We start from the raw sequence: 24,605 nt of genomic DNA on the forward strand, positions 1-24,605 counted from the left end.
CCTGACAGGTGGGATGTAACGTGTGAGAGAGAGAGCGCCCTGTGCATCCGAGACCGTGTCCCCTTCATCCCTCACATGGGGCGGGGTCCGGGGGGGGCCTCGTCTGATGCACAAGGCGAATTGCAGGACCACTCCTCTCTGCAGAGCCCCGTCCAGCCCAGCTCCCCCCTGCTCAGCCCGGCACTGCAGGAAGCCGACATGCCAGCCGTAGCCAAAAGTCTTTCATTATTATGAAAAATAAATTCTAAAAAGTCTCCAAGCATCAACCACCTTTCCAGAAACAAAAGAACCACCACCAAGAGGTGTTGATAGGAAACGGAGTGGACCTCACCCCAGGAGGTTCAGGGGTGACAAGCAATGACTACAAAGTCAGAATCACTTCGACCCCAGCATCTTCTGGACGTTCGTTCCAATAAGCAAAAAATATCAGTCCTAACGGGAGAGGAGACAGGATCTGGTCCCGTTGGCCGCGTGGCCTGATCGCCCCCGGTCCACGGTCCTGCTCCCTGCAGATTCCCTGGAACCGGGGCCACCAGGGCTTCCTTCTGCTCTGGCCCGGGAAGCAGAGCACATCAGGAACAGGCCAGCAGGCCCAGAGACACGGCCACAGAAGTCCACCTTGACCAGGGCCACGTGCACACCCCCGTTCTTTGGGAGTCCGGACAGCAGAGTTTTATGATTTCCTGTAATATTCTAATTACCTAACTCTCGTGATGATCCAGAAAATGGAACTTGCTAGTAGTAGTGCTTTCCGCTAAATTCCCAACATTCCCCAATTATCCTACTTATTTACACAGTAGGAGATACCGTGTTCTTATGTGTACCTTGTACTGTGATATTACAGTAATGACTATCAATTCGTGTTTTCAAGTGCGGGGCCTTGCATATAGCAGCTCTTCAAAACTACCTGTTGACTACACAAGCATATATTTCATAGAAAGTTCCATTTTGCCTTACACTAATAACTGATCATAACACGCCTCCGTCATCTTTCATTATAATAGCCGACATCACGAGCTATTTTCGTCTCAATGCAATAAACTGGAGATAATGTACAAATGCACTGTCATGTTGGAATTATCTGGAGCTGAACGTAACGAACACAAAAATTCAAATAAAATAGGACAAAAGAACGCCTCAATAACTAAAATATTTTTTGAATTACTTCTACTTACAAGAAAAAAACGATGCACAGCTGTAACTGCCACTAAAGCAGGTGTATAACAACTGGATATTGACTGAATAGATGAATGGCTAGCTGTTTATTCCTATCTGTGGATGATGACAGCTAAAATTAGACGCAGCATTGTCTAGCAGACTTCCACAAGTTTCTTTTAATCAATGGACAGAGATAAAGAGTGAAGTAAGCTGCTCGTTAACCTGACAGGGGTCGTACAAATGCGATGTCCGCCGATGCGGTTCACGGGATTTTCCGTCTTTAATGGGTGAACTGAGTCCCCTGAGGAAGGATGACTTGACGGTATTCTAGTCTCTTCGTCTCAAACAGGGGCTCCAAAGGGATGACCCACTGCTTTCTCCTCCACAGTCCTCCGAAGGCGTGGACTAGTGAGTAGGCTCTTTGAGCTTTGTGCCCAGAGGGGAAAATGCCACCAAGATAAGCAGGCATCCTTGAAGAGAATAAGCCTGCTCCAGGGGCTTGGCAACTTTTCATTATACATTTGGTGTTTCTAGCAATAAAGAGTTTGATCTTTAAATACAATCTTCCACTTGGTTAATGCAGGACCCTGGCCGGACCCCCTGCACCCTGGCCCCTCCACTTCCCAAGGGCCCTGGGGCCAGCTCTCACCTCCATTCCACAGTACAGTCTGCACACCTGAGAAAACAAGTCTCAGAAGTGGAGCAACTTGCCAAGATCATGTTCCCAGGAATGACAGAGCTGCTGGCATCTGAATCCAGGAAGCGGCTCCAGGGGCCTTGCTCTGACCTCTACCCCATGTACCTGGGGAGGCTGCTTTGATCGTTCCCATTTTGTAGAGGAGGAAACTGAGGACCAGTAAGTGAGTGGAGGGCTGTCCACCCGGGCACCTGTGTCCTCTGCCCCTATTCATGATCTGAATTCTGACCCATGCTGATCCAAGAGCAGCCCCAGGGGGAGAGATGTGTGCACATGACAGGAAGGCAAGTCTCCTTGGGGTCCGTTGCTAAGACTTGTTGTATAAAGGGGGCTCTGACACAAACACAGATGCAGCAAGCCCTTGTGCAGGGCTAAGGACAAGGCAAGGGGTCATCTCAGCATGGAGCAAGGTGGGGAGAGGACAGTGTGGCCCCTCCAAGATGAAAGAGGGAGAAAGATCCCGTCTGGAACAGGCAATTCCTCTGTCCTTTTTCCCAGGTCCCAGTGAGAAGAAGTGGGACCTACTCATTTATCTTAATATATAGCTTTAGTCCTCAGCTAACGGTACATGATGGTGGTAACTTTTCTGCCAAAGAATCTCTCCAGATCTGTTAAAAATATTTATACGAAGTAGACCTGTTGCTCTCACATCTGATTAGTCCAAATTCTGGGCGGGCAGATGGGGCAGGTAGAGGTCTGTGGGGTGGTGGTTCTCAAAGTGGGGTTTGTCTGGGAACTTGCCGAACCCCGAGTTCTCAGGCCTGGCCCCAGACCTACGGAATCAGAAACCCTCAGTGTGGAACCAAGGTAAGTGTGTTTTCACAAGCCCTTTGGGGGGATTCTGACGCTCACTCAAGCTTGAAAAATACTGACTTAGCACATGGTGCCCTAATGTATAGATCATTCCTGTCTGAACGTTCCACGTAATTAAAACTTCATTCAAGGCACTGGGACGAGAGGTGAAGGTCTGAGGCAGAGAGCAGTTCCACCTTTTTCTGAAAATGGCACGTGGCTTCCCTTGTCTCACTGACCCCTCTGTCGAAGGGCTGGTACAAGGATGCCACCCGTTTCTCTCACCGGCTCAAACGCCTCTGGAAAAATCTTCTTGAAAAGTACTTTTAGAAATAATAAATACTCAAATCATGAGTGCAAATTCTGAGACAAAGGTTACAGTTTTTAAAAGTTTCAGACGACCTGGAAGATGGCTGAAATTCTTTTGCCTTTAAGACCTGAAAAAGTAAATAGAGTCTCCCCTCCGTCTCAGTGGGAGATGTTTCCAGGACCCCCTCAGATACCAAAATCCTCAGACGCTGAGGCCCATCTGTAAAATGGGGCAGTACTTGCACATAATCTACCCATGTTCTCCTGTGTACTTTAAATCATCTCTAGGTGACTTATAATACTTAATACAATGTAAATGCTATGGAGATAGTTGCCAGCAAACAGCAAATTCAAGTTTTGCTTTCTGAAATTTTCTGCAATTTTTTTTTTTTCTGACTCTTTTTGATCCATGATTGGTTGAATCTGAGGATGGGGAAACCCACAGATAGGAAGGGGCTACTGTACTGAATTTTTAATACCAGTCGATAAGAAAGAAGTCTTTTAAAAGAAGAAAATCTAAGCATTCCCATTTTCCTGTAAACTAGTCACGGCCTTGAAAATAATCCTTTCCTCCTGATTCAGGATATTTGTGTTAGTAACAGTTGCATATAAATAAGGCTTTCCAAACAAACATCTTATCTTTATATGGGAGGAAGTTCAGGAAGAAGGAATTGACGTTCTTCCCCAGCCACGACAATACATTTTTGGGTTCCTTTCCCAGAAATTAGTAAATAACAAAATACCTTTCATTTAGAAAGGAAAAAAAAAAAAAAAAAAAGCACGGTCATAGCAAATGCTTAAATCTAATCCATATGCCATTCATATTCTTAAAAAAGGAGATGGCTGCTGTGAGTCAATTTCTCCACTCATTCTGTGCCAAATAAAGCGGATTTCAGTGAAGAAGCTTTTATTGCCTCAGAGGGAGCTCTATTCATTCTGCAGTGTATACAGTACTACCTATTTTTCATTCAGAGTTCCCAATTCTCTACTTAATATACATTTTCCCACTCAAGCCGACTTTATCCACTTGGGAAAAGCACATAAAAATCTGAAAAACATAACTTCTCTGGATAGAAGGAATTTTTAAAGTACGGCTGCAGCACAGCAAAGGACACCATAAACAAAACGAGGAGACAACCTATGAACTGGGAGAAAATATTTGCAGATGGTGCGACCGACAAGGGCTTAATTTCTAAAATATACAAACAGCTCCTACAATTCACTACCAAAAAACAAACAACCCAATCGAAAAATGGGCAGAAGACCTAAATAGACATTTCTCCAAAGAAGACATACAGATGGCCAACAGGCACATGAAAAGATGCTCAATATCTCTAATTATCAGAGAAATGCAAAGCAAAACTACAATGAGCTATCACCTCACACTGGTCAGGATTGGCCATCATTAAAAAGTCTACAAACAATAAATGCTGGAGAAGGTGTAGAGAAAAGGGGGGGAACCCTCCTGCACTGTTGGTGGGAATGTAAATTGGTGCAGCTACCATATGATCCAGCAATCCCACTTTGGGACGTATGCCCGGAGAGAAACAAGCTTCGGAAGGATACATGCACCCCAGTGTTCACTGCAGCACTGTTTAGAATAGCCGAGACATGGAAGCAACCTAAATGTCCATCGACAGATGAACAGATAAGGATGTGGGATATATATACAGTGGAATAGTACTCAGCTATAAAAAAAAGAATGAAATAATGCCATTTGCAGCAACATGGATGGACCTAGAGATGATCATACTAAGCAAAGTAAGTCAGAAAGAGAAAGACAAATACCATACGATATCACTTACATGTGGAATCTAAAATAGGACACAAATGAACTTATCTACGACATAAAACCAGATTCACAGACATAGAGAACAGGCCTGTGGTTGCCAAGGGGGTGGGGGGTCAGTTGCCAAGGGCCTACTGTAGAGCACAGAGAACTACAGTCAATATCCGGTGATAAACCATAATGGAAATGAATATGAAAAAGAATATATATATATATATATATATGTATATGTAAAACTGAGTCATTGCTATACAGCAGAAATCAACCACCACATTGTAAATCAACTATACTTCAATAAAATTTTTAAAAATACCGATGCAGTGCAGCATCTACATTCTATAACATTAGGCAAATGTAATTCTTTTGAAATAAAGCTTCAATTATACTGATATTGGAACTCACACTTTTCACCACTAAAGAAATACCCCTCCCCATCAAAAGCAACAAGACACCCCCAGAGGTAGGTGGTTGAAAATCGCTAAATGCTGTAAGAATGCTGTGCCATGAGAAAGTTCAAAATCTAACTCCCCACAAAATAAGGGGTGAAACGCACTGCAGACCCCCACGGGAAGCAGCTCTGTGTTCATGAGTCTGTGCTGTTTAGTTGGGCGTGTGTACAGCAAAACAATGCCAGTTTGGTTTGTACCTACATTTCCTTTACCAAAAGACAGTGAAAATATGATGGGAAACTCAAAATAAATTAGTACTATTAGAAACTGTTTAAGAAACATAAAAATCAAAAGTTTTCTTGTAAAATGCGTTGCATTACGGGCTTTTCAGACAGACTGCGATGACTGTGTATGGAAAGACCGTTAGATGGGAACAGGGGTGTCTCTAGGCCAGGGATAAGAACAGCCCTGGAGGGACTGAGAAAGGTGACCGATGAACAGACAGATACACGGCCAGACAGACAGACGACCAGGCCGGAAAGGAAAGGAAGTGAGGTGTCGTGACACTGCCACGGAGCCACTAACGTGACTGCTAACCACGATACAGGGGCCAAGCCTCCCGTCTGAAAGGTACAGACGTGGTTTCTAAGTTATCTTAAGGAAAGTCAGTTTATGAATAAGCACAAAAGGGCCGGGCCTCAAGCCCAGCAGGGTGTGATGCTATGGACCCCTGAAGCAGACACGGGCCAGCCAAGCAACACCACAGCAGGAGAAAAGTGTCAGGAGAGTCAGCTCCTACCGGAGGAGAGCTGGGCTTAAAGGGGCTCCACATAGATGTTCCTATTTGTGGGGTGGTATCTGCCCAGGAGGCTACCAGGCAAGTCGCCGGGAACCATCTCAGCTCAGTGAGGAACAGTGGGTCCTTCTCCTTACACTGCAGGCTGACCCGCATCTCAGGGTCTCTGAGGAGCACTCCTGTTGCTGCCCAGGAGAGCCTGGCTTCTAAAAGCACCCAGAGCACATCGTCCGTCCTGGCCACCCTTGGGTGTCATTCCTGTCACATCCCACCCAAATAATTTTTTTTCAGGGCCACATTTTAAGCCAGAAAAACTGTCAAAGAGTGTCCTGGCCTCTGGAAAATGAGGGCCTGGTATGTCAAATAGTGTTTCAAGGCCAATCATCAGGCAGATGAAGGAAGAAGCCCAGAGTAAGGGGCCAGCCGCTAGGGACGCTGGCTCTGCCTGGTCACCACGGGACAGTCACGTGCAAAGCCATTCCTCTGCTCTGAAGGCTCCCCAGATACAAGGCCTCCCTAAATAGATGTTATGTCACGTAGAAACCAACTTCACGTGCAAACACCTTCTCGGCTGTCCCGTGAACGCGGTTTACTGGGGCGCCCATATTGTATTGCGTGTCATCCCCGTCTTATGCACACTCCAGGTTTCTTACAGTGCCTGCATATTTCTCATTAAGCAATGGTGCCCCACATTTCAAAGCTAAGGATAAAATAAACGTTAATCAACAAGCCTAAGCCTTTAAGGGCTGAAGGCACAAAAATAGTTTCCGATCATCCCTAAATGAAGCGATGCGGCATCTCACCTTGACTTCTGAATAAAGCTTAACTTTTCACCCTGAACCATCTCGTTGCTAGAGCCACAAGCTTGAAGGATGACAGGGCGCACAGACACCTTCCAGAGAATTCATGGGTTCATTTAGCAGGAGCCCTGGTCCTGAGTGGCGCCCTCTCCCTACCTTTTCCGACGTCTTGTCTTGCACGGGTGGTCCCGCGCGGGGCAGGGACGGAGGGGGAGGCGCTCGGCGCTTCTTCAGGTCTGACTTGACCGACACCCCTGAGATGCTGCCAAGGGAGAGCGATGGACCCAGTGTAGTGGAACGGGGATTCACGGACGGGGAGTTTGGGGTCGTCAAGCAGCCCTGTCGGGGGAAGAGGCAAACATAAAACCTCATCACTCTGAGATGCTTCTCGGCATACGAATGCTCAGACACCAAAGCCGAGCGCCCACCACCCACCTGAACTTCTCCCATCATCATTTCCACGGACAGCTTGAATGGCTGGAGCAAAACTCTTATTTTCACTCTCCTGGGAAAATGATCACAGACCCCATGGCAGGACACACCTCCTGGTGTGAGGTTTATTTCCCTAATCATGAAGGAAACAGCAGACTTTTTAAACCTCTAAGAGGAATTCTTACCAGCTAGAATCATGCAAGATTCTCAACCCACCTGCAGTGGTGAATTAACCTCCTTAAATTTTTAACCTGTCATTAGAGTGAGCACTTAGATGCTGAAAAGAGGAAGGAACCGATCAAGAAGTATATTTCTGCTGGAGAAGAAGCCCGTCTTTGCCATTTCGAGAAGTATTTCACCCGCTGCCAGGGAGGGGCTTAGGTTTCTTCTAACTGTGAGAAGTTTCAAACAAGTGGCCGGGTAGTATAAACAGCCTGCCGTGAAGACTTGACGTGACCACCGAATGCAGTACTTCATGACTGATCCCTAATCAACTGAAAATAAATTCAGCCTAACACACTAATTAGTTGTTCCCAAGGAGCAAGGTCTATATCCAGGGAGCAGACTAAAGGCACATAGATATTTTTCCAGTTTTTCCTCCTAGGTCCTGCTTAATAGAATCACATGAGTGTTAGTTGCAGGAAGGGCATTTAGAGAATAGCCGTCTAATTCCAAATTAAAACTGAAACGGAGCCCACCCCTTGCCCTGCTGTGCCCTCTGCCCTGCCCCATCCCTCCCCAGCACCGGAGGCCCAGCCCGGTGTACTCCACACCGATGCCAGTGCAGTGTAGCGGTCAGCCTACAGATGAGGGGGACACACTGCCTGGACTCAATTCCCGGCTTTGCCGCTGATACGCTGTGTGACCTTGGACAGGTTTCTTAACTTCTCTCTGCCTCAGTTTATCTCCTGTAAAATTGAGGTCAATATCAGCACCTCCATCACAAAGAAATCGTGAGAACTGAAAGGGTTAGGACAGATGAAAGAGCCTTAGAGAGTTCTAGGCACAAAGGAAGCATCTGATATGTGCTTTTATAGTTATCATGTAAATGTGAGCCCGTGAAGACAGCGATTGCTCCCTGTCTGCACCCGTGGCTGTGTCCCTGGCTCCTAGCATCTCCTGGTAACCGGAGGGCCCTTGAGTCCACGTTTGCAGAAATGAGTGGGTGGGCAACCCTGCCCTCACGTTTCACACAATGAACTTGTGGGCGAGCTTTCATCTGAACCATTGGTTCACCACATTGGAAACAAATACGGACAGGAAACTCATCGCATTCAGCAACAGCCCCGCACTACCTGCCCTCAGCCTCAAATTCTATTCTGTTCTGCCAATTCTACTATCATTCAGCTTCCTGAGAAGATTTTTGAGACTCAGATTTTCTTCTTTTTTTTTTTAGGTGGTTTTTATTTATTTTTTAACATCATTATTGGAATATAATTGCTTTACAATGGTGTGTTAGTTTCTGCTGTATAACACAGTAAATCAGCTATACATATACATACATTCCCATTATCTCCTCCCTCTTGCGTCTCCCTCCCACCCTCCCTATCCCACCCCTCTAGGTGGTCACAAAGCACCGAGCTGATCTCCCTGTGCTATGTGACTGCTTCCCACTAGCTATCGATTTTACATTTGGTAGTGTATATATGTCCATGCCACTCTCTCACTTTGTGCCAGCTTACCCTTCCCCCTCCCCATATCCTCAAGTCCATTCTCTAGTAGGTCTGCATCTTCATTCCTGTCCTGCCCCTAGGTTCTTCAGAACATTTTTTTTCTTTTTTAGATTCCATATATATGTGTTAGCATACGGTATTTGTTTTTCTCTTTCTGACTTACTTCACTCTGTATGACAGACTCTAGGTCCATCCACCTCACTAAAAATAACTCAATTTCGTTTCTTTTTATGGCTGAGTAATATTCCATTGTATATATGTGTCACTTCTTCTTTATCCATGAGACTCAGATTCTCTTGTACTTAAATATTAATGTCAAAGGAAAACCCAATCCCTGAAGGTTGCTTTTTATGCCAATTCATGCTTCCTTGTGAGACACTGACCATCAAATGCCCTGCTCATCAAATGCAGAATCCCCATAAGGAATAGGTGAGGGATCCACAGGAAATAGCCCAACACCCAGAAAACCCATCAACCCCTCCCGAGGCTCCCATAGAAAAAAATGTAAAGAAAAAATGTCAATGTTTCTCCCAATCCTTGAGTTCTGCAGACATTAGACTCGTTACTAAGCAAATAAGCCAATGCAAAATGAACTCTTAAATACTTTTCTCTGCCTTACCTCTACCTCCATAGCAACCATGAACATGCAAGGAGACACAAGAACTTAAATTCACTCAGAGATGCAGGGTCCACATGATAAAATTAAGCAAATGAAGCAAACCAGAGCAAGGGCTTGACTGGTCCAGGTCTGGAGCTGGGGAAGTGTTGCACTGGGTGGCTGGATCGCTCAAATGCCGCCCCACGTTCAAGGGGGTACAAACTCATGCCATGGAGGTTTGTTAAAACTTGTGAAATACAACGGAGAACTCCACCCACTGCCTGCCTCTCTGGAGTGTGCCTGGGCCCATTTGGCATCCCATAAACAAGCTGTTTGCGACAATGCATTTTACACCTCTGATACTAATTGATTTTCCTCCCTCCACCCTGTCTAGACTGGGAACTTCCAATCCCACTTGCTTCAGTCCTCACCACAATTATGCAAGCCTGGCGGACCCCTCTGCACCACTCTGAACTCACCTCAGTCCTTTAAGTGCCCTGAGCATTTTCCCAGCTCTGTGAGGACATTCCCTTAAAAGCACTTCACAGCTCATCCATTTTGTATCTATTTCAGGTTCTACCTCTGTCATCCTGTAGCCCTTAGAGCACTGTGACATCTGAGATTGTCAACTCCTTCTTGAGGTGAGGGGCTGACCCAGAACCCACCATGCATACACAGGCAGGAATGTCTCCATCTTTAAAATTGGGGGCATTCCATTTATTTCAAAGTTGTGGTCAGCACCTAGCATGTTTCTGTCACATTAGAGATGTCCCACCTATGTGGTTTCCTTCTCCTCTGATAAGTATTTTTGGTAAGAATGACCTCATCAGGGCCACAGTGAGATGGCCTTGGGCAGCAGAAAACTGGACCCCAGAGCCATCCATCCAGGTCCCCCTGCAAGTCCTGACACCTGTTATCCGGGTGATGGGCTGCACTCGATCCATTATCTGTGTCTCTCGAACAGAAGCGAATTTTGACACAAGAGGTTTTTTAGCCAAATATGCTCTAGAGAACACACAAACATCTCTCCCCACCCCTATCCCCGCCCCCTACCCCTCCAATGTCAGGGTCCCCTGGATCTTGGTTCACCAGCCCCTCTCGATTCTGAAACACAAGAGTGTTTCTCAACCTTCAACCCATGGGAAGCCAAAACATTAAGGCTGCCCAGAGAATATTTGTGGTTTAACTCCTGTTTCCTTCGTTTCCCACTCCTGGAATTTGTACACAGAATGTAGAAAAAAAACCCACAGAATAATTTGGATGAAAACACTGTTAAGTATCGGATGTCCTATAAGATGCTCATTCACACCAATATGAAACAAAATGGTAAACCAAGAGTGTGGTCCATGTAGCCTGGTGTCCAGACAGCCCAGTCCATGATCGCCTATTCCAGTTTCAGGGTTCTCTCCTGCTACAGAGTGGCCAAGTTCCATGGGGGACAGACCACGGCTTACCTGCGGGAGGGATCTCACTTCCTGCTCCTGTCCAAACTGGTCAATAACATTTTTAAAATATCAAGTCCTTTCCTGGTAGGGAAGTGAGTCATGCCTTTCTACAAAGGTTGGCAACAAAATCCACAGATTCTGGCTCTCACAGTCACACCAGATTTTCTCAGGAGTTTTTCTCCTGCGAGTGAAGCCCAATAAATCATTAAGAAAAAGCAATGGATAATGAAAAGGGGAAAAAGCAAACCCAACCTTTTTCACCCAGAGCTCGTGGGACTTCAGACTGCGGGGTGTACACCTCCCCTGCTGTCCCTGGAGGGCTAGCGGGATGGGAAACAGTACTAAACTCGGTGTAACTGTATCACTGCTGACAGCCCTGGAATTTATTACATTCAGTATAAAACGATAACTTGATCCCATCTCACACACACAGCTGGGAGTGGAGAACTAGGAAACAATTTCAGGATCTGGGTGTCAGCCTGAGAGGAGACCAACATCACCTGCGACGGTTGATTTTGCCAGAGATCTCAAATTTTAAATGAAAAGATGTATAATTGATTGTTTCCATTTGAAATGCACTCATTCTCTCAGCAAGTCCCGATCTCCTTCTATCCGGTTGTCACCGCAGCCACTTTGCAAATGTCGACTGAAAAAATATGCACAACCTAAAAGTTGAGAATTATGTTATATTCAGTGGACAAAACTGAGGACTTAAACCCGGGATGCAGCCTCTCGGATTGCTCTGAGGGACTGCTCCGAAGAGGCAAGGGGGGAACCAGGATGTATAGGAGTTTTTGCAAAAAAGACCAGGTAGTCAGAACATCAAAAGATTACTGTTAATGAAAGAAAACCAGACACCTCAAGTTAAGGAATTTAGCTCTTCTCAATGTATGGGAAGATGCCAGAGTCTGGGCTCACTGAAACCACTCCTTTGATGTGCACCTCACCTATCTGGGGCCAGTGTCCTCTGCTTTCTCATCCTGAATCCCCTCAGGGTGCACCTTCAGTGCAGGGGGCGGCGGGGGGTGGGGGGGTGTTGGTGGCTGCAGTGGCTGATGGCGTGATGGCAGGCATCCTGTCTCCATCCTGAGTTCCCTCAGGGCTCACCGTCAGGGCAGCTGTAATGTGATGGCTTGATGGCTGCAAGCCCTTTGTTATGGCAGCAACAATGTTTTCATTGACACAAACGACCTGAGCTTCTCTGTGGGGAGATGCACAGACCCCGGGGGCTTCCCAAGGAGCTGAGCTGGGAAGTGGGCTGGGTGGGTGACCGTGGGCTTGGCCTTTGGAATTAGCTCTGACTCTAACCCATTGGGAACGTCACTGCAGGCACAGTGGTCTCTGCGGGGCCAGCACTACAGGCAGAGGGTACAGCTGTTACAGCTCCTTACAACCCCAGGGAAAGCTCTGGGAGCCCTGGGTCTCCCTAGAATTATTCTGGGGTGCACAGGCACTGCAAAGAGCAGCTTCTCTCCTTTATCATTGGCTTGTAACCGATCAGAGATCGGTACCAGGCAGGACACCGAATGTGCCCAAGGTGGGTATCACTCTTTCCACATGAGCCCAATTGCCCCGTGTGTGTCCTCTGCTGGAGGTTCTGATGTTGTCTGCACCAGGCGGCTCTACCAGCATCCATGTCACAGCCGGAGGGGAGCCATCTGTCCCTATAGACAGTAAGGCAGCTGTGAACACTGGCTAGAATATGCTTCCAGAGACAAATGGGTCAATGCTGTACTTGAAACCTTTCTGTTTACATTGATTCCAAAAAAACATAAGGACGAAGAGTTATTTTGTTCCCATTTCTCAAAACTGTTCATTCTGGCAAAAAAAAAAAGACTATCTTGTGAGAACCAATCACATGATCAAGTGGACCTTTTGACACGGTTGGTGAGGAATTCAGGTAGAGGTTTTGGTCTAAATATTGAGGGAAATATTTTGGTTACAGTAAGTACAGTCTAAAATAGCCATCAACAACCCTTTCAGCATCAGACGCTTCTGAATTAGACCAGATGCTTTTAGGATGGCATGGTTTTAGAGTTTTAACAGTGAGAAAAACTGAGGCCCAAGGAAATGAACTGAGCTCCTCAGGGTGCCTGAGCCCCTGGGGATGGGATTCAACTAGTCAGTTCCCAAGCTGACCTGCATCCCCCCTCTCCTTCCACCACACTGGCCCCCTCCCAAAGGATTTCATACAGCTTTGCTTTTTCCTTTCTTTCTTTCCTTTTTCTTTCCTTCCTTCCTTTCTTCTTCCCCCTCTCCCTCCCTCCCTTCCCTCCTCCCTCCCTTTCTTCCTTTTCTCCCTTCCTTCCTCCCTCCCTCTCTCTTTCCTTCCTTCCTTCCTGCCTTCCTTCCTTCCCTTTCTTCCTTCCTCCCTTTCTTTCTTCTTGGTCAAAGAATCAAGTGGGAAAGAAGTTGCAGTCAGACCTGTTACCCACGTCGCCTTTTCTTCGGACCCAGGTTTTGGCAGGGATCTAAGGCAGGACCACACGACAGAAACCAGATGGCATGGATGGACTGCCCACACTCACAGGGATCCGCTGGGCAGAGCAGCCCAGAGAACATTGCTTCCCGTCCCGTGGCTGCTGGCACCATCCTGGACACTGGGCCAGGCAAAGTTCCCTTCCTCAAGGGTGTGCTCTGCCTGCTTTTTCTTATCCTAGGAGAACAGCCTTCCTGATGGACACACCCATGGCTGCATCCCTCGGCCAGAGGACACCAAGTCTTCCCACGCCCTGGAAATCTGGCATCAATTCAGAGTTAAGGGCAAACCAAGAGGCTGAAGCCCACCAGCTTCGTGAGAACAAATCCCCATGATGGGCAGAGAAACGGAACTTATGAATCTAGTTTCTACTCTGCGACGTGAGTGGGAAAAGGCCATTCTCTGTGCCAAGTGCCTCGAGAGGATGCCTGAGGAAACGCATTTCTATAGAAGATAAGTTGCAGAAGCTATCTGGCCAACAAAATACTGTGTCATAGAAGCTCTCTGACGGTTACAAGCATCAGAACAATTTCAGATCATTTCTCCACTGGCAGGATTTTTCCTGAACTTACAGGAACATGTAAGTGTGCCAGAGCACCCAACTGGTAGTATCTTTTTTGTAACAAAACTCAGGGAAGAAACTGAAGGTGAGCTGGATTAGTCCGAACCTTCTGCTGTAGGACCTCCTGAAAACCAAAACCTGTTAGCGAAGATGGGAATGCTTGGGATCTACTGATTATTCAAAATTGGCCACTTTCACCAGGACCATTTTAGAAAGCCAGACATTTCTGAAAAGCTTGTGAATGAAAAGGAAACAAGTCTTGGTGTAATTCAGAGATGTAGAACACGTGATGCCCAGCCCCAGGAAGGCCGTGATCCTGCCGGGGAGGGCGCAGGGGCCCCAGGGGTCAGTGTGCAGGCTCCACGAGGGGTGTGGAGGGGGAGAGGAGAGGAAGAACTGTGAGGGAGGTGGTGTGATGGTGAGTCAGGGGTGGTGAGCATGACGCATGGGGAGCAGAGAATGAGGGGGGTCAGGGCTCTACACACGTGTGTGTGTGTGTGTCTGTGTGTGTGTGCTGGCTTGCTGTGGGTCTAGGTGAGATTTCAAAGGAGAAAAACTCAATTAAGCACAATTTTGGCGGCGGCGGGGGGAGATGGTGCTAATTCACAGGCAATAAAACCTTAATAACAAAGGCTTCCCTTTAAAATGTGAGAAATTTCCCAAAATTTGTACAGTAGCAGGTTTTGCATATTGATCTGTTAGTTGTTTACTAAAATTCATCAGGAGTAGGACTTCCTACATAGCCACAGTTGAGATCAATGGATTCCTCCAAAGGACATCCGGCCTCGCATGTCAAGCGGCTCCTGTGTATTTCACTGATACCTGGGCTGGATGAGGGGAGGCAACGAGGGCCTGGCTGCCGGTTGGTACTGGCTGGGTTTCAGGGCTGACGGAAAAGACGCCTCATCCCCATGTAGAAACAAAACTAAACTGAGAACGAATCTCTCGGCCAGAAACCAGATGATTTCTAACTCTTGGATCAGATCAGGAAGGCTTCTCCCTAACTCTAGGTAACCGAGTCGTTAGGTGGAGGAATCCGGCAAATTCATCTTCAAGTAAAAGAGGAGGGTTTTTTAAGAAGCAGGAAGCGTAGGTGTGACTCAATCGTCTCTCAGTTGAGGAGTCCAGCCCTCCACTGTCCGAGCGCCCCCCCTCTCACCTGCAAAGACATCCATCATCCTTTGCTATCTACAGGCATCATGCCGTAGAACAGCAATCACAAATTTCAGTATCCAAAGTGGGACCCTTACCCACGTGGCCCAGGAAAAAGGCCCAACTGGAAAGAACATGGGGCAACAGCATTCTGTTTTTCAAAGATTGTTTTGATGTGGACCAGTTTTAAAGTCTTTATTGAATTTGTTACAATATTGCTTCTGTTTTGTAAGTTTTGGTGTTTTGACCACGAGGCATGTGGGATATTAGCTCCCTGACCAGGGATTGAACCCGCACCCCGTGCATTGGAAGGTGAAGTTTTAACCACTGGACAACCAGGGAAGCCCAGGGCAAAAGCATTTTGAAGACTGTCCTGGACAAACAGAGAAGGGTGGTCCCCCCTTCCAGAAGGGAGTCTGAGTGGACACTGGCTGAGAGCAGAGAACCAGCGCTGCTGGTGAAGAAGGGGGTCTCATCCCCAGACTCAGGCAGAACGACAGATACGTGAGGCGGTCTTGAGCCTCCACACATCAACCCATCTGATCATGTGACAGCTCTCTGAGGTAGGTAATCGCAGGACCCCCTTTCACAGGGAAGGAAACCGAGGCAGAGAGAGCGGGTGCCTGGGGCCACATCCAGACAGTGGAAGAGCCAGGCAGGCCGGCACTGGAACAGAGGTTCTAGAATTTAGTCACACATCAGGACTCCCCCGCACCCCGGAGCTTTTAAAGATGGGAAAGGCCAGCCACATCCCAGACCAACTTCAGCAGAAACTCTGGGGTGGGACCAGGCATCTGCTGTTTTTCTTTTAAAAGAAAAATTATTGTGTCAAAATACATGTAACATATGATTTACCATTTTAACCATTTTAAAGTGTACAATTCAGAGGCATGAAGTACCTTCCCCGTGTTGTCCAGCAACCACCATCTAGTTCTGGAACTTCTCATCCCCCTAAAAGGAAACCCTCGGTCCATTCAGTAGCCACTGCTCAGCCCATCTCCCGTGGCAACCACCCATCTGCTTTCTGACTCTGGATGGACTGTCCTGGTCCCTTCACATGAACGGAGTCAAACAACACATGGTTTCCAAGCCTGGCTTCCTTCACTCAGCGTGAAGATTTCAAGGTTCCTCCGTACTCAGCCTGTGTCAGAGCATCCTTTCTCCTCATGGCTGAATAATCCTTCCTCGCATTGGAGAGTCCACATTCTGTTCGCCCATTCATCTGGGGACGGACATGCGGGTGGTTTTCGCCTTTTGGCTTTTGTGACTAGAGCCGCTGTGAACATCTGCCTTAGAGGTGCTGGCTGGCAACTCTGCCCTCAAGTTTTGTGGGCACCTAGGAGCAGACCTGCCGGGTCTACGCTTCACTCTCCCCGGAAGCTGCACCGTTTTACCTTTCCACTAGCAATGAAGGAAGGTTCCAATTTCTCCATGTCCTTGCCAACACTTATTTGTTATTTTCCTTTTATAAAAGTGATAGCCATCTTAGCCGGTGCGAAGTGGCACCTCACTGAGGTTTGGGTTTGCATATTTCTAGCTCATCATGACCCGGGCGTCCTTTCATGGGCTCACTGGCTGTTAGGCGTCTGCTTTGAAAGTCAAGGTGAAGAGCCACTGCTGCAGATTCCTCCCCGAAAGCATCACACCACTCACGCTGCCTGGGGCAGAGGTGGCTCATTTTTCCTCCTCCCTCAGGACAGACCTTAGAGCATCAGCCTCCGACATTTATTTCTGGTCCCCAGCCCCATGGTGGCAGAGGTTCCCATGCATGACAAACCTCCACAGGGAGCATCTGTACAAGATCTCTGCCCCTCACACTTTCCCTCAGAAAAGCGTATTAGGAAGTGAAGGACAATGTTTTTCCAGGGGAACCTTGAACAGCCTCCTTCTGTTTTAAGTAAATCATTCATAAATTTTGCAACTTTACTATTAACTAACAAAGCACCCCACCCCTGACCCCTCTCTGAGGCTCTACTGCCCCACAAGACACACAGCTGATCCAGTGCATGCCAGCCTGGCCCCAGAGAGGGGACCTCAGGGCACACACGCCCCAGGTCACCTGTGATGTTCACATGTAAAGCCTTGCAGGTTTCTTCAGGTTTTCCTGTGACCTGCTCATGGAGCCCCACGCTTGCCTGTGAGTCTGATTTTTAGGGACAAGATTCTGCAGTTCTTCTGACCTGTGCCCACTCTGCATTCTCCCTTTAAGACATTAACACGTGCTGGAAATAAAACGAGGGGAAGGAAAAGGGTGACTGCAGGGGAACTGCAGGGGTGGAGCCAGCCCAGAGGTCCAGCGAAGAGCAGGGTTAGAAGAGGGGCCGTGGGAGGGAGATGCAGGTTTTCCCACCCGAAAGCAGGTAACAGAGCGGGGACACCAAGGGACATCCGAGGGATTCCGTCCAATCTTTCCAGTCCCAGGCGAAAAAGCAAGGAGGAAAACCGGACCACCACAACAGTTACTGAACACGGTTGCTACAACACATCAGGAAACTGGCAAGCCGATCTCCCTGTTGCTATGTTTGCAATCCTGGGAGAGGTGCGATGTTCTCCTCTTTCTGGTGGCATGTGGGGAGCTAGCGGGCTGCCTATTCAATAAACCAGCAGGGCAGGCCTTCTGTCCAGGCCTGACAGCAGGAGGTGCTCGGAAGGGGAGGAGAAAGGCCGTCCCACTCAGAGCTGAGTCCCAACCGCAGCCTGCGGCAGCCCTGCCTCTGGGGCCACCGCACCTAGGGGCTTACAGGCCAGTGGGCATGGCTGCCTCTCTCTATCCTGGGCCGTGTGGGGCGGGGCAGAGGGGAGGGCAGCAGGAGTGATGGGGGGCCCAGAAGGGAATGGAGAGAGTCCCCTTCCCTTCTCTTTTCTTCTCTCAGGACTCAGACCCCGCCTTGGGCCCCTGTTAGCATCAGTCTCCCCAGCTGGAGTCGAAGGGGCAACTCCACCAGCTTTAGGCAAAAGTATGGGTGCTCTTCCCAAGTGGACGTACCCTCCTGACCTGCCTGCCGGAGCCCCACTGCCTTTCATCTTCTCTCTCAGATGCAGCTGCTTCTGGGGCCGGAGACTGTCACCTGTGAGGCTGTGTTCAGCCTCTCTCCTCTCGGGCCCCCATCAGCACCCCGGCTCTAAAGAGCATCCTCCCTGGGATCCCTGCCGTCCTCCCCAAATGCCCTCTTTGGTTGTGGCCCACAGCTGCCTGGGATCTGCTCCCCTAGCAAGGCCTCAGGAACAGGCCTACAGGAGGCCAAGGGGTGAGTGCGGAGAGTGGGCTTTCCAGAATCCAGCAGAGGACGCCCTGGGTGACTGGAGCTCCCGCCAGGACTGCCCGCGGCACCCCGTCCTGCGGGGAACCACAGCTCCAGTGGGTCTCCAACCGACGGCACCCCATCCCCCATTCAGGGTGTGAGTGCGTGTGTGTGTGAGTATGTACACATACTCACACACATATATGATATATAATGTATTATTATAATATATATAGTAGCATATTTTATATTATATAATATGCTATAATATATAATACATATCAACATATATAACATAATATATACTAATATAATACACTAAGATATAATAATGTATTATATAATGTATATTATATAATTAAAAATCTATTTATTATCACGTAAATACTCAAGCCCTCATTTCTGATTTTAACACGGAAACCTCAGCCTCTGTTTCTGGATTATTTTCCAACTGCCTGAGACAAGCCTTACTTTCCCCGTGCCAGGTCCCCTGGCCGGGGCTGCGCACGGCTGGCCATCCCGCCTTATCGAACAGGCACCCACAAGTCCCCGCATCCCATGCCGTGTATCCAAGCCTGAGGGCTGGGCGTCATCCAGAGGGCTCCCTGCCTGGGGCGCACGGTTTCCTTACTCCTCTGTGAGTCAGTGTGAAACGCCACGGTCTGCACCTCTCTGGAAGATTGTCGGCAAGATCGCAAGTGCCCGGGTTCTGAACTCCACCATGGGCGGGGGACAATTCCCCCCACTAATGCCAGTCACAGGCAGCTCCCCTGGTACCTTCCCCTCTTCAGGGTCACAAGCTGGTGTGTCCAGGCTGCGGGCTCCTTCCCGAATCCCACTTCCTTCAAAAGTCCCATGTTCCAGTAAGGATCTCATCCCATAGGCAATCCCCTCACACACTCTGGCTACGTTTTAGCTCTCACTTTATGAGTAAATATATATATTTTTAACATCATTATTGGAGTATAATTGCTTTACAATGGTGTGTCAGTTTCTGCTGTATAACGAGGTGAATCAGCTATACGGATACATATATCCCCATATCTCCTGCCTCTTGCGTCTCCCTCCCACCCTCCCCATCCCACCCCTCTAGGTGGTCACAAAGCACCGAGCTGATCTCCCTGTGCTATGCGACTGCTTCCCACTAGCTATCGATTTTACATTTGGTAGTGTATATATGTCCATGCCACTCTCTCACTTCGTGCCAGCTTACCCTTCCCACTCTCCTTGTCCTCAAGTCCATTCTCTACATCTGCGTCTTTATTTCTGTCCTGCCCCTAGGTTTTTCAGAACCACTTTTTCTTTTTTAGATTCCATATATATGTTAGCATATGGTATTTGTTTTTCTCTTTCTGACTTACTTCACTCTGTATGACAGACTCTAGGTCCATCCACCTCACTACAAATAACTCAATTTCGTTTCTTTTTATGGCTGAGTAATATTCCATTGTATATATGTGCCACATCTTCTTTATCCATTCATCTGTCGATGGACACTTAGGTTGCTTCCATGTCTTGGATATTGTAAATAGTGCTGCAGTAAACATTGTGGTACATGACTATTTATGATTTACGGTTTTCTCTGGGTATATGCCAGGTAGTGGGATTGCTGGGTCATATGATAGCTCTATTTTTAGTTTTTTAAGGAACCTCTATACTGTTCTCCATAGTGGCTGTACCAATTAACATTCCCACCAACAGTGCAAGAGGGTTCCCTCTTCTCCACACCCTCTCCAGCATTTATTGTTTGTAGATTTTTTTTTTTTCGGTACATGGGCCTCTCACTGTTGTGGCCTCTCCTGTTGTGGAGCACAGGCTCCAGACGCGCAGGCTCAGCAGCCATGGCTCACGGGCACAGCCGCTCTGCGGCATGTGGGATCCTCCCGGACCAGGGCACGAACCCGTGTCCCCTGCATAGGCAGGCAGACTCTCAACCACTGCGCCACCAGGGAAGCACTGTTTGTAGATTATTTGATGATGGCCATTCTGACTGGTGTGAGGTGATACCTCACTGTAGTTTTGATTGCATTTCTCTAATGATTAGTGATGTTGAGCATCCTTTCATGTGTTTGTTGGCAATCTGTATATCTTCTTTGGAGAAATGTCTATTTAGGTCTTCTGCACATTTTTGGATTGGGCTGTTTGTGCTTTTTGATACTGAGCTGAGCTGCATGAGCTGCTTGTAAATTTTGGAGATTAATCCTTTGTCAGTTGCTTCATTTGCAAATATTTTCTCCCATTCTGAGGGTTGTCTTTTGGTCTTGTTTATGTTATGGTTTCCTTTGCTGTGCAGAAGCTTTTAAGTTTCATTAGGTCCCATTTGTTTATTTTTGTTTTTACTTCCATTTGTCTAGGATCTGGGTCAAAAAGGATCTTGCTGTGATTTATTTCATAGAGTGTTCTGCCTATGTTTTCCTCTAAGAGTTTTCTAGTGTCTAGCCTTACATTTAGGTCTTTAACCCATTTTGAATTTATTTCTGTGTATGGTGTCAGGGAGTGTTCTTATTTCATTCTTTTACATGTAGCTGTCCAGTTTTCCCAGCACCACTTATTGAAGAAGCTGTCTTTTCTCCATTGTATATTCTTGCCTCCTTTATCAAAAATAAGGTGACCATATGTGCATAGATTTATCTCTGGGCTTTCTATCCTGTTTCATTGATCTGTATTTCTGTTTTGTGCCAGTACCATACTGTCTTGATTACTGTAGCTCTGTAGTATAGTCTGAAGTCAGGGAGCCTGATTCCTCCAGGTCCATTTTTATTTCTCAAGATTGCTTTGGTTATATGGGATCTTTTGTGTTTCCATACAAATTGTGAAATTTTTCTTATAGTTCTGTGAAAAATGCCATTGGTAGTGTGATAGGGTTTGCATTGAACGTGTAAATTACTTTGGGTGGTATTATCATTTTCACAATGTTGATTCTTCCAATCCAAGAACATGGTATATCTCTCCATCTGTTTGTATCATCTTTAATTTCTTTCATCAGTGTCTTAAAGTTTTTCACATACAGGTCTTTTCTGTCCTTAGGTAGGTTGATTCCTAGGTATTTTATTATTTTTGCTGCAATGGTAAATGGGAGTGTTTCCTTAATTTCTCTTTCAGATTTTTCATCATTAGTGTATAGGAATGCAAGAGATTTCTGTGCATTAATTTTGCATCCTGCTACTTTACCAAATTCATTGATTAGCTCTAGTAGTTTTCTGGTAGTGTCTTTAGGATTCTCTATGTATACCATCATGTCATCTGCAAACAGTGACAGCTTTACTTCTTCTTTTCCGATTTGGATTCCTTTTATTTCTTTTTCTTCTCTGATGGTTGTGGCTGAAACTTCCAAAACTATGTTGAATAATAGTGGTGAGAGTGGGCAACCTTGTCTTGTTCCTGATCTTAGTGGAAATGTTTTCAGTTTTTCACCATCGAGCACAATGTTGGCTGTAGGTTTGTCATATATGGCCTTTATTATGTTGAGGTAAGTTCCCTCTATGCCTACTTTCTGGAGGGTTTTTATCATAACTCGGTGTTGAATTTTTTCAAAAGCTTTTTCTGCATCTATTGAGATTGTCATATGCTTTTTCTCCTTCAATTTGTTAATATGGTGTATCACATTGTTTGATTGGCATATATTGAAGAATCCTTGCATCCCTGGGATAAACCACACTTGATCATGGTGTATAACCTTTTAACGTGCTGTTGGATTCTGTTTGCTAGTATTTTGTTAAGGACTTTTGCATCTATGTTCATCAGTGATATTGGCCTGTAGTTTCCTTTCTTTGTGACATCTTTGTCTGGTTTTGGTCTCAGTGTGATGGTGGCCTTGTAGAATGAGTTTGGGAGCATTCCTCCATCTGCTATATTTTGGAAGAGTTTGAGAAGGATAGGTTTTAACTTTTCTCTAAATATTTGATAGACTCTGTCTGTGAAGCCATCTAGTTCCGGGCTTTTGTTTGTTGGAAGATTTTTAATCACAGCCTCAATTTCAGTGCTTGTGATTGGTTTGTTTATATTTTCTATTTCTTCCCAGTTCAGACTCAGAAGGTTGTGTTTTTCTAAGAATTTGTCCATTTCTTCCAGGTTGTCCATTTTATTGGCATATAGCTGCTTTTAGTAATCTCTCATGATCCTTTGTATTACTGCAGTGTCCATTGTTACTTCTCCTTTTTCATTTCTAATTCTATTGAATTGAGTGTTCTCCCTTTTTTCTTGATGAGTCTGGCTAATGGTTTATCAATTTTGTTTATCTTTTCAAAGAACCAGCTTTTAGTTTTACTGATCTTTGCTATTGTTTCTTTCCTTCATTTCTTTTTCATTTATTTCTGATCTGTACTTTATGATTTCTTTCCTTCTGCTAACTTTGGGTTTTTTTGTTCTTCTTTCTCTAACTGCTTTAGGTGTAAGGTTATGTTGTTTCTTTGAGATGTTTCTTGTTTCTTGAGGTAAGACTGTATTGCTATAAACTTCCCTCTTAGAACTACTTTTGCTGAATCCCATAGGGTTTGGGTCATCGTGATTTCAATGTCATTTGTTTCTAGATATTTTTTATTTCATCTTTGATTTCTTCAGTGATCTCTTGGTTATTTAATAGTGCATTGTTTAGCCTCCACGTGTCTGTATTTTTTACAGATTTTTTCCTGTAATTGATATCTAGTCTCATAGCATTGTGGTTGGAAAAGATACTTGATACAATTTCAATTTTCTTAAATTTACCAAGGCTTGATTTGTGACCCCAGATTTGATCTGTACTGGAGAATGTTCCATGGGCACTTGAGAAGAAAGTGTAGTCTATTATTTTTGGATGGAATGTCCTATAAATAAAAAGCATTCTCTTAGCTTTTGCTTGTCTGTAAAGGTTTTAATTTCTCCGTCAAATCTGAATGAGGCCCTTGCTGGGTAATCTTCATTGTAGGTTTTTCTGTTTCATCACTTTAAATATGTCTTGCCACTCCCTTCTGGTGTGCAGAGTTTCTGCTGAAAGATCAGCTGTTAACCTTATGGGGATTCCCTTGTGTGTTATTTGTTGTTTTTCCCCTGCTACTTTTAATATTTTTTCTTCATATTTTATTTTTGATAGTTTGATTAATATGTATCTTGGCATGTTTCTCCTTGGATTTACCCTGTATGGGACTGTCTGTGCTTCCTGGACTTGACTATTTCCTTTCCCGTATTAGGGAAATTTTCAACTATAATCTCTTCAAATATTTTCTCAGTCCCTTTCTTTTTCTTTTCTTCTTCTGGGACCCCTATAATTCGAATGTTCGTGTGTTTAATGGTGTCCCAGAGGTCTCTGAGACTGTCCTCACTTCTTTTCATTCTTTTTTTCTTTATTCTGCTCTGTGGTAGTTATTTCCACTATTTTATCTTCCAGGTCACTTATCCTTTCTTCTGCCTCAGTTATTCTGCTATTGATTCCTTCTAGAGAATTTTTAATTTCATTTATTGTGCTGTTCATCATTGTTTGTTTCATCTTTAGTTCTTTTAGGTCCTTGTTAAACATGTCTTGTATTTTCTCCATTCTATTTCCAAGATTTTGGATCATCTTTACTGTCATTACTCTGAATTCTTTTTCATGTAGCCTGCCTATTTCCTCTTCATTTATTTGGTCTGGTGGGTTTTTACCTTGCTCCTTCATCTGCTGTGTGTTTCTCTATCCTCTCATTTTGCTTAACTTACTGTGTTTGGGGTCTCCTTTTCACAGACTGCAGGTTCGTAGTTCCCATTGTTTTTTGGTGTCTGCCCCCAGTGGCTAAGGTTGGTTCAGTGGGTTGTGTAGGCTTCCTCGTGGAGGGGACTGGTGCTTATGTTCTGGTGGATGAGGCTGGATCTTGTCTTTCTGGTGGGCAGGACCATGTCTGGTGGTGTGCTTTGGGGTGCCTGTGACCTTATTATGGTTTTAGGCAGCCTCTCTGCTAATGGGTGGGGTTGTGGTCCTGTCTTGCTAGTTGTTTGGCATGGGGTGTCCAGCACTGTAGCTTGCTGGTCGTTGAGTCAAGCTGCATCTTAGCATTGATATGGAGATCTCTAGGAGAGCTTTCGCTGTTTGATATTACATGGAGCTGGGAGGTCTCTGGTGGACCAATGTACTGAACTTGCCTCTCCCACCTCAGAGGCACAGGCCTGTTACCCAGCCGGAGCACCAAGGCCCTGTCAGCCACACAACTTTTGGGAGGTCTAAGGTCTTCTGCCAGCATTCAGTAGGTGTTCTGTAGGAGTTGTTCCGCATGTAGATGTATTTCTGATGTATCTGTGTGAAGGAAGGTGATGTGCTTGTCTTACTCCTCTGCCATCTTGAAGGTCT

The 24,605-nt window shown here is 46.1% G+C and overlaps 1 protein-coding gene across 2 annotated transcripts in view; it reads right to left on the reverse strand.

Moving 5' to 3' along the window:
• COBL (cordon-bleu WH2 repeat protein) overlaps positions 1 to 24,605 on the reverse strand; it is a 171,603-nt gene that overhangs the window by 104,130 nt on the left and 42,868 nt on the right. For both annotated transcript variants that reach the window (XM_024764376.1, XM_024764377.1), the window contains exon 6: positions 6,887 to 7,069. In XM_024764376.1, the coding sequence (XP_024620144.1) occupies positions 6,887 to 7,069 (183 nt within the window). The remainder of the gene's footprint in view (positions 1 to 6,886; positions 7,070 to 24,605) is intronic.

This window comes from Neophocaena asiaeorientalis, unplaced genomic scaffold (genome assembly GCF_003031525.2).
Source record: "Neophocaena asiaeorientalis asiaeorientalis breed wild unplaced genomic scaffold, Neophocaena_asiaeorientalis_V1.1 scaffold191, whole genome shotgun sequence".
NCBI classification, from domain to species: Eukaryota; Metazoa; Chordata; class Mammalia; order Artiodactyla; family Phocoenidae; genus Neophocaena; species Neophocaena asiaeorientalis.